The following is a 10,308-nucleotide window of genomic DNA, read 5'->3' on the forward strand; positions in this document are numbered from 1 at the left end:
AGTTTCCATAGCAACTACCCGATGGAGGACCTAATTTTGAAGCGAGGTGGGGTGGATGGTGGTGTTGGAGGGTTGAAGGGGGGGTGGGTGTAAAGGTCCAAGGACAGGCCCTAGCAGCGATGAAATAAGGATTTGTTAAAGACAGACGGTTGTAGAGGTGTCGAGGGGTCACAGTGATCTAAAAGGAGACGTCGTTAAAGAGAAAGTTTAGCCAGAGATCAGAACACAGTCGGACGGAGCATCGTCACCCTCTGACTCCGTATCGTTTTTAAGAGGCGCTCGTTGTTAGCGTTGGCCAAAAACAGCAGCTCATGCCCATACATCATGTCCTGTGGCTTCTTTACTTCGTAGCAGGTGAGATGATGAAGGAAAACGACGGGACATTGTTCAGAAACCACATACTGCGTCTCTATCTATATGTGCATTGCCCTTTACTCTATATCACTGATTTCTGCTGTTGTGTGTGCAGTACGGCTCCGACCTCTGTCCAAAGAGCGTTAACTCAAAAGAAGTCGCCGATCAGAAAACTTCCAGAGCTGCTGCAGCTGTGACCGACGGACAGAAGAGTTCAACACTCAACAACAATTTCAGCAAACAGGTGCCAAAACACTCACAAGAAGTTTTGTGAATATTGGGCAAAGATACTGAAGCCCAAATTGCTCCTGAAGGCCTCGTCGTCAGTGTGTGAATGTTTATGATTGGTGAGCTTTTAAAAGTGATGAGCAGGTGGCATCTTGGCATCACAATGCTTATGATTTCATTGAAAAATTAGTTTACGTGCCTTTAAATATGTAAATTTGAACACCACAGAGTTAATTTGATTTATTTTTGGCTGTTTTTTACGCTTTTATTTTGAAAATCAACCGTATTCTCTTTCTGACTTCCTTGTAACATCAAATCACAGCAGTAAGACTCCTCGTCTTGTTTTATCAGTACTCATCACATAACTTCCTGTTACTCAGTAATGTGTTAGTATAAATGTTTTAATCTCACTCTCCTGACATGAAAAATGACCTGACTTGAATTCAGTCCATTGCAATTCATCTTAATCTGCCATATTTGCCCACAGCCGACAGACAGGAGAATATCTCTCGATGATGTCAACGCGAGGTCCACCAAGGACGCCGCTCTCCACCACAAGACGAGCACCACGGCCAACAGCCCGAAGCAAATCGACATGTTCAAGGCCCCAGAAATCCCACACAGAAGACGCTCCGTGGACGTTTGCCAGCCTCAGCGCTTTACTTCCACGCTGCCGTCCAGACACATGAAGCCCATGCCTTTGCCCCTTCCTTCTCAGAGCGGCTGTAAGACCATCGGCAAGAGGCCTGTTCTGGGCCGGGAGGGTATAATGCCGCCTAATCTGCTGAGCGAACTTAACTCGGTGCTGAGCAAGACTGGCCGCAGTGCCAAGAGCAATGACTGACAGGAAGGGAGGTAGCTTCAACGGTCAGTTTACATTACAGGGCAGAGTAGAGAAAGACTGACAGAACGACCACACAATGCAGAAGCAGCCAGAGTAAGTTGCTTTCATGGGGAAAGAGGGGAGTCATAGCCTGAAGACTGCTTTTGAACTTCGATATATATAAAGGGATGCCGTTGCACAGGGGGGATGTGGAAGACAGGTGCAGGAGACACCGGAGGTCACGCGGACCTCAGCTGGACGTGGCGCTGATCCAAGCACTACAAAACGTGATTTATATGCGGCTGTTCTGAACCGAGAGGGAGAACGTTGCAAAAAACACGTTCAGCTGTCGAACTTTGGTACTTTAAAGGGGGAAAAAAGCTTGCTTTGCGCTTTTTAAGTTTCCACTTACTTTCAAAAAGACTGTTTGGGCAATATTGTGATCGTCTTACTCGTTATACAGTGAACTTTTTATCGTTTAACGTGTCATATATCTTGAAATATTAGTGTCAGGGTCCGCCATTTCTGCAAATGCAAAACAAAAGAGCCGTTTAACCAGCAAGTGTCACTAATATATTCATAGACACCAAATGCAATATGAGCTGCAGGTGGTGGGGAATCTCATGTAATTATTTATTTATAGTTCTTTTATACGTTTTTTTTACTTATCCACTGTAACCGTTAACTGTACAGCTAACAAGCACTGTTTTTTTAATCATGTCATTCTGTGGTGCGCCACTTTAAACTTTGCACTGGCTGCCAAATGTAATAATTTAATGTATAGTATAAATATATGAATAAACATTAAAACATGCTTTAATATGCTATATTACAGAAGTAAATGGCATTTTACTGCAAGTTTCACCTTTATATTAAGTGTTATTGGTGTTATTGCGTTATTGGTAAAAACACACAACAAAATATAAAATATGACTTAACTTGACTTTTTCTGGTTCATGCTCCGTTTTAATAAATGATCATCAGCATACAATATCAAAATAGCAGCGCAACTATGTTTAATTCTCTTCAGTTTAATTCAGTTTTATTTATATAGTGCCAAATGACAATTAAAAGTCTCATGACACGTTCCACACAGAGCAGGTCCAGACTGTACTCTTTATATAATATTTACAGACCCAACAAGTCCCACCATGAGCAAACGCTTGGCGACAGTGTCGAGGAAGAACTGCCTTTAAACAGGCAGGAATCTTGAGCATTGGTGTGCGCTCATCTGCCGTGACCAGTTGAGTTGAAGAGAGAGAGGTTTGAGTGGATATATTTAAGGAAATTCAGACTCGTTTTTTTACAAAAAAACACCAACAAATTGTTGTAAATATCACGCTCCGAGGGTAATTATATAGTTCCAACCTGAACAGAAAGAAACTTTTAGTTAGACTTCAGGTGTAAAATTAAAAGTTTAGAACAACATATTTTTAAATTGTATTTTAAAAACAACATTTTAATTAAAAGCATGGTTGTGGTCATGTTTCGTTTATTTCGTTTCAGTTATTATTGACTTCCACAAAAAAATTTATAAATTAGGAGAGAAATCATTGGTGCATCTCTCGAGAAGTGTAAATTTACAAACTTCTTTAATTAAAAAATTACTTTTAATGAGTTTTTCACAGGAATTCAGATTTATACTTTTCATCACAGTGAAACTAGCAGGTAATTAGTTAGGTAAAAATAAAATACTGCATGACGAAGAGACATTAGCGTACAAAACGCTGTGTGATGACAGAAATGTGGCAAACCAAAATGTGCGTGTTGCTGTTTAATAATTACTGTCATCGCTCTCGGGTTTATTTCCCCCCTGTTCAACCGCTAAGAGCTCTTTATCCGTGTTTTATTTCTATTTTAATATTGCAGCTGCTCTCTGCAGGTTTATATGATGCAGTCATTTGGTAAACCTGCTCTGATTTTCATTCTGTTGTCTTCCGTGAACATATCCGCGAGATTTAAGAGATCGAGTCCTGGAAAGCACAAAGAGCAACTTAAGGCCCCGCTTGTGGATTTCAAATGTGGAGCTCTTCCATCTTTGGCTTATTTATATATAATTATATCATCATTTTTATTCATAGATCTAATCAAATTCTGCCTTTTCTCGAGTGAAATGTAAGTAATAAACTCCCTGTCTTAAGTCGCACGCTCTTGTTGAATAATGTATAGCAGTCCGCAAAATGCACACGTAGGCAATTGTCACACAGGTTCCTCCATGAAAAATTCATATTAACATTTTATTTTCATTACGCCTCATACACCGGCTGCTCGTGTTTGGTTTCCTGTCCTTATATTCTAATCATAGTGCACTCCTGGTCCGAGCATTTCTTATTAAGGCTTTATTTCCACTGTGCAAATTATGTGTTTTCTTCCTTCGTCTATATTAGTTATATCACTATGTTCATTGCACTTGTAGAAATGGATACGTTCCTTCCTAATTGGCCTGTTGAGAGTCATTTTCAGCCTTTCTGTGTGGTGTAACCTCTTTGTTCTGGTGTGAGATAATATACTATGTGTGTATATTGTTCAGCATTGAATGCGCGTTTCCTTTTAAAAGCACATTATCACTCACGTGAGAGTCGTGACGGTAATATTCCCTTTAGAATTTTGCACAAACCTCTCTCTCTCCGTCGAGATCCTCTGCATCATTGCCTGGACTGTCATCTGTACATTCGTCCTCTGTTTATGTACGAATCTGCATTGTTGTCATCCCACTGAGGCCCACAGTGTACCGAAGGTCACCATATGGTGGAAGAGAGTTCAGTGTGCGGAGCTCTGCAAAGTCATTATGCGCGTCGACATTGACCGCATCACTCTGTTTATGTAACAGCTTCAGTGTGGAAAATACCGGGTGGAAAGTTAATTTACTCAGGTACTGCACTTAAAGCAAAAATTAAAGTACTTGATTACTTAATTATTTTAATTGTTTGCAATTTTTCATCTACTCCACTACACATCAGAGGGAAATGGTGTACTTTACCTTAATTTAACAGCTAGAGTCACTAGTTTCTGTTCAGATTCACATCATACATTTAACATAATATAATCGTGTACATTACAATTTGTTATTATTAAGATTAAACCACAATCCTACAGAAAAGTCTAGTTGTATCTGCCCAGCAGATGTCCATGACGTGTTAGCAGTTCTAGAGTTAAATAATTTAATTATAATAAATATTTGAGGGTGCAAAAATGGTCAAATTATTCCTACACTATTGATTATTGATCAGGCAGCAACCTGGCAACTGTGGCCAAAAAGTGAAGCCAATGCAGAAGTGCCAAAAAAAACTGCAGTTCCTCAAACGTCCACTCGAGGCTGGCTACAAAACAAATCCAGTCAGTCCACTGATGATCCACGTGTTTGCCAACATTTAGAAGAAGAAGCAAGACTACAGACTGTGGTGGCTCTGAACTTCACATACATCCATGTTTTATACAGTCTGCGGTAAAAACTTTTAGCTTATATGATCATTACCTATATTATTGGTTGAATACTAAGAGATGGGAGTATCTACTGTTGCAGCTGCCACTTTATACACCACTTGGTTAGTTTAATCTTTAACAATGCATCATATCTGATTCGCTTGTCATATCCTCGGTGGCCACATTAAGTACGTACACCTGTACAGTACAATCTACGGCAACTCAAAACAACAGCTCTGCCATGAAATCCACCTTTTATGAAGGTTGTAATGTCTCGAGCCTTTTAAAATTTACTGTACTGCAGGGCTGTTGTGTTGGGATTGTGCAGGTGTGCGTAATGAAAGTGGCCAATGAGTGCAGCAAGTACTCACATCTCACACCCCGCACAGCAAATAGAGAAAAGTAGTAAAGATGCAACAATATTAGATTGTGAATATGAATGTATGAAGCATTTTATTGTTGTAGTTGGTCAGAGTGAAACTGGCTTTGAGTACTTCATACAGTATTCAGTATATATCCCAACCTAAGGGGGGTCAGGCCTCTTCAAAAGCTCATAAATGAAACCTGAGCGGTCATCAACACTGACAGTACAAAGAATGGACATCAGTATCCGTGATGCCACTAACCAGAGTGTGGCTGCTGCATTGTTGGATGTACTTCTTGTTCCACCTCCTGGATAATACAAGACAAGCCATCTGCAACGGTACCTACCTGTCAATCAAGCGGTCAGTTGTTAATTATGCATAACTTTAAGCTTTAATATAATTTGAACTGGTGAGTTAAAACAAAATTTACCCCCTCACAGTTGTCATGAACGGGGAAATTAGCTACAGAGACCAAAACTGTTTTTTGTACCAGGCTGTAAACATGTTTATTTCTGCTGTGAAGTTGGACATTTGAACATGGGGACTTATGGAGACTGACTCACTTCTGCAGCCTGTCTCAAGTGGATGTTTGAGGAATTACAAGCAGCAGTGCAGACGTGTTTGCTGCAGTGGACTCAGTCGTTAAAGAGGCAGCTGAGCTGAGCTATCTGTGATCATACAAAAAGAAACAAACTGTGCAGCAGATACTTCAAACAAAACTACAAAGGCTTCGTGGAGCTAAACCTTGAAAACACACAGGTACAGTTCGATGATAATATTAATGTACAAATCTGAAGGTTCCTGCCTCTGAGTCATACGGTTACATGTATGCAGGGGTGTACAGTAGCAGAGTACCTGAGCTGTACGCAGAGCTCACACAGTCAGAGATGGAGAGAGAGAGAAAGAAAGAAAGAGGGGGGAGCGGGGGATCAGAGAGAAAAGGAGCAAGCTGATATGCTCGAGAAAGAGAGAGAGAAAATGACAAGTCATTTCAAAAAGAACAGACATGAGCCCACTGATTTGACGTGAGATGCTTCTCAATTAAAGCCTGTGGTTTTTAAAAACAAGACGTGTTGGACTTAATCCGATGCAGTTTTGAAATGTGGAGGTTATTGATCAGACCTTGGCCTTGTAGGAAGCGTCCGCTGAGGCTGCGATCTGATCTCACCCTCCCTCTGGTCTAACTCCATCTTTGGTGTTGCCTCGCTTTGTCTCCGTCTGTGAATAATATAAACATCAAGGGCAGGAATAAAAGAAAGACTCAATGTGCCACTAATACCACTTTAGATGAAACAAGCGTGCAATTCAAATATATATCCTTTGCTCATCTCAGATGATTAGTCATTTTTCGGATACAGCAAAACATTTCAAATATAGCGTATTGATTTAAACGCATCAGATGTCTGTGAGGATAGCGAGCAAGACTGAAGTAACCACCTTTGCTTTACCCAGACCACTGTAAATCACAGACACCGTACTGTTAGCTCTGACATACTGCAGCTGTATAACATGCACGTCGAGCCATGGCCCCGGTGATTTACATTTCCAGAAAGGGTAAGCCTTATATTAATGGAGCCGTCCATTTTAGCAGCTATAAATAGCACACTGCATGAAGTTGTCCCACCGCTGGCTGCCGTTTTACGCTGATCCACACATTCTGCCCTCTAATCTCAATTCTATTAATGTCTTGGGTGATATTTACGACACGTGGACCCTTTTAGCCTGACACGGCTGTAAAGTATATGTTCAAACCAGCCAAGCTTTATCTAATTAAAAGCCTCTGCAATTGCAATTCAACTGGGATTGAGTCCTTAAAACCTCAATCAGTCCCCCTCTCTTTTCCCCTGGTTGAGGGAGGGAGCGAGTAGCCACAGAGCTAATAAAGAAGGGAATGTAAAACATTCCAATTAAACGTCGTGGAAGAATAAGACTGTAGATCATTTTCATATTTTTACATTATTTGGATTATAGGAATCTTGCCAGATGGAGGAGGTCACCACAGTAATGGTTTGGATGGTATTCTGTAACTGAAGCACATTGCTGTATCTGAATTGTTCTGCAGGCATAGTTTTGACTGATTTAGTTGCCCTGAACCAAACACACACACACTTATTTTATTCCACTTCTTCCTTGTCAAAACAAAGCGACAGACTGGGAAAATGCGAAAAACTGCAGTTCCTCGAACGGCCACTTGAGGGTGGCCCTAAGCCCCTATGTTAAACAGCATAAATAAAGTGGTCAAGAACCTGACTTTGATCCATTTGGTATTTGGTCTCCCCGTTTAAGTTAGCGGAGAGCTAGCGGCTCAGCTGCACTCAGCTGGCAAGTATGTGGGCCCCACAATGTGGTTGCATCCAGCAAATGTTCAGAATCAGAATCAGAAACACTTTATTAATAATCCCCGCAGGGAAATTGTGTCTATGTATATCCAGAAGTTGAAGAGCATCCTCGTGTAGCCTTGAGCCATTTCCCAATTGACCCTGAATCTAGTAACTTGACTTGATATTTGTGCAGCTCCCTCTGGAGACACAAAAGGCTTCATATGATATATAAGCTATTGCTAGCCGCCGAATAAACAGACTTCAGTGTGTTAATGTGAAATGAATCCTTTAAGTTGACTTTTTTCACTTTCAGAACTTTTTGTGGCGTTCGTGCCGTCACTGCTTTTCTGGCTCTGACATACAAGAACATGACGTCCCCACTTCTAATCCTGCCTAAGCTCTGATTGGCTGGGTTGGCTTTTTCTAAACACCAGATCTATTTGAATCTCTGAAAAATCGCATATGTTAAAAGTGCCTGGAGCCAGTTTACCAATTGTACAACTCAGCCTGTGTAAACATTTGTATATCTCCTGCGGCTCTTGTGACGTCATCAGGTTTATCTCGGCTTGGGTTTGGAGACTTCAACTTTCGAACATAAAGACCGTCTTACAAACTTTTGGCTTTGGAGTTTGAAAGATGCTGTGTTTGGATCATGGGGAATTTTGGAGTTGGAGCTGAGTATAGTAACTTAAAACTAAGAATATCTGGGCCTGCATCACTTTCGACCATTCTTTTTTAAATCTCTTGCAAGTCCCCCAACTTTACGGACTTGCTGTAAATAAATCTCTGGAGTACCTCTTTAAGATGAAAAATAGAGCACATAGAAATGCTGTGAACATTGTGAACACCGCAATGGAGACTGATTCTAATATTGATACAACCACAGCTGGTGGATTCAAACAACCAGAGGCTGGCAAGCTGTATATGAAGGTCTCTGGGATGTGGTGAGGGTTCATCACCCTCTGAAAGAGAGCGGGGTTTGAGACAGCCAGAGAGAGAGAGAGGGAAGGAGCTGTGAGCTGATCAGGGTGGACCTGTGAGCCCTGCGGTCATTTCCATTTAGTAATCCACTCCAGAGGTGGAATGAGAAGCGAGGCCGAGCCGACCTCTGCGTACCACTGTCCAATGGGCTGCCTTATTCCACTAGCGAGTAAACGGGTTGAGGAATGGGCAGACGTAAGCAGAGGAAGAACAAGGTGGAAGGAAATGAGTGAGAAAAATGTGACTAATGGAAATGGCAAGATTGCATACCTGAGCGTTTAACATAGCAAGAAAGAAAGTGCATTAGCGAGAGAAGCTTAACGATCTCCTGACCTCTCTACCCAGAGTCCCTGTATTGGCTTTCTGTTCATGTGAAGGACCTTGACCACCCTATTAAAGCAGGCGGCCAGCTCCCTGGAGTGACCAGCATCCCACCACATATGACAGTCAGCAATTTGTTGTGCACCATCATGCCCCCCAGCTCCACCATCCCAAGGACACCGATATAGATTGGACACCATTGATTTGAATTGGGAAGACGAGCATAATTTGTTGACTCATTCTGAGTCCATTATTTATTTATCCCCTTCTGATCTAGAATGCCGGTTCATCCACAGTAACCTTCATCTCAAGATTGTTTGGTCGAAGCTGTGTTATCAACATCAGGATGGGAGTACACAAATGGTAAACTGGAAGGGATTTAAACATTTGCTTGTTAAAGATGCATTTCTATAGAGGAGTTGTCTGAAGTTTAGGTGTCCTTGGAAGATGTTTGGTGTTCTTTGTGTCTGACTGTCTTTGTACACTCTCCAAGCTACCAATTTAAAGAGTTTAGATATCTTATTATTATTGCATAAGACTAATTTGGTGGTATTATTGAGTCAACATAAACACCACCCCAGTTTATTTGACTTATTTAGATAGCTGTCAAAAAGCTGTTTTTGGCAGTTTTCAGTTAAAGTCTATATTTCTATCTTAAATGATATTCATGTGTGGCTCCCAGAGACAAAATCTTTCCACTTGCCCTTAGAAATGTAATTTAGTTTTTCCAGACCAGTACTTCCAAAGGTTCCTTTAAACACATCCTCAATGATAGTTTACCCATGCATACTCTTCTAGCATAGTGTAATAGCCATCCTGGTTTGTCGAAGTCCAAAACCCATAAGTTTAGTTTTGTTCAAGTCCTTCGGGATATATTCCAAGTACACAGAGTTTGACAGTTGAGATTTTGACTATGTACCTTTTCGGAGAATAAAGAAAACTTATTTTTTCTTTCAAATAATATGAATTCATAAGAAATAAAACAAGCTGTTGTCTAACTCAGTATATTCAGCAGTTTTGGTGCTACATTCTTACTTGGTGACATTAATGAGAAGGTTCACAGACTTTTAGATACTCCTCTACTTGTGCCACTGTTACATTTTAGCATTCACATTGACTTAAATTACAATAGTAGCCACTTTTTAGCACAGTTTTTCTTTACAGAGCAACACCATGTAGCTACTGTAGAATAAAGGATAAAATAGTATTTTAAATGACAGACTGTTAATATAGCAAATAAATAATAGCAAAACCTTTTTGTACGGTGTACATACGGTATTTTTATGTCACTTATACGGCAAAACAGTGTTTTCTTTGACGGAAAAAAACTTCTAGAATAAAGCACCAAGCTTACATGTGAAATCAACAGAACTAATATCATTTTACCGTAATATTAGAAAAAGTTATTCGTATTTATTACGGTAAAATTCTGGCACCCATAAACTGTTTTTTTTTTTACTGTAAAAAGAACATTTTTTTCTGTACAATGTAG

General features: G+C 40.5%; 1 protein-coding gene across 4 annotated transcripts in view; it reads left to right on the forward strand.

Annotated features, from left to right (window-relative positions):
• Nucleotides 1-2,275, forward strand: part of arap2 (ArfGAP with RhoGAP domain, ankyrin repeat and PH domain 2) — a 125,604-nt gene extending 123,329 nt beyond the window's left edge. For all 4 annotated transcript variants that reach the window (XM_027287736.1, XM_027287735.1, XM_027287734.1 and 1 more), the window contains 2 exons: nucleotides 470-598; nucleotides 1,070-2,275. In XM_027287736.1, the coding sequence (XP_027143537.1) occupies nucleotides 470-598; nucleotides 1,070-1,426 (486 nt within the window). In that variant the 3' untranslated portion in view covers nucleotides 1,427-2,275. The remainder of the gene's footprint in view (nucleotides 1-469; nucleotides 599-1,069) is intronic.
• The last annotated feature ends 8,033 nt before the right edge of the window (nucleotides 2,276-10,308 follow it).

This window comes from Larimichthys crocea, chromosome XIV, assembly GCF_000972845.2.
Source record: "Larimichthys crocea isolate SSNF chromosome XIV, L_crocea_2.0, whole genome shotgun sequence".
Lineage (NCBI taxonomy): Eukaryota > Metazoa > Chordata > Actinopteri > Sciaenidae > Larimichthys > Larimichthys crocea.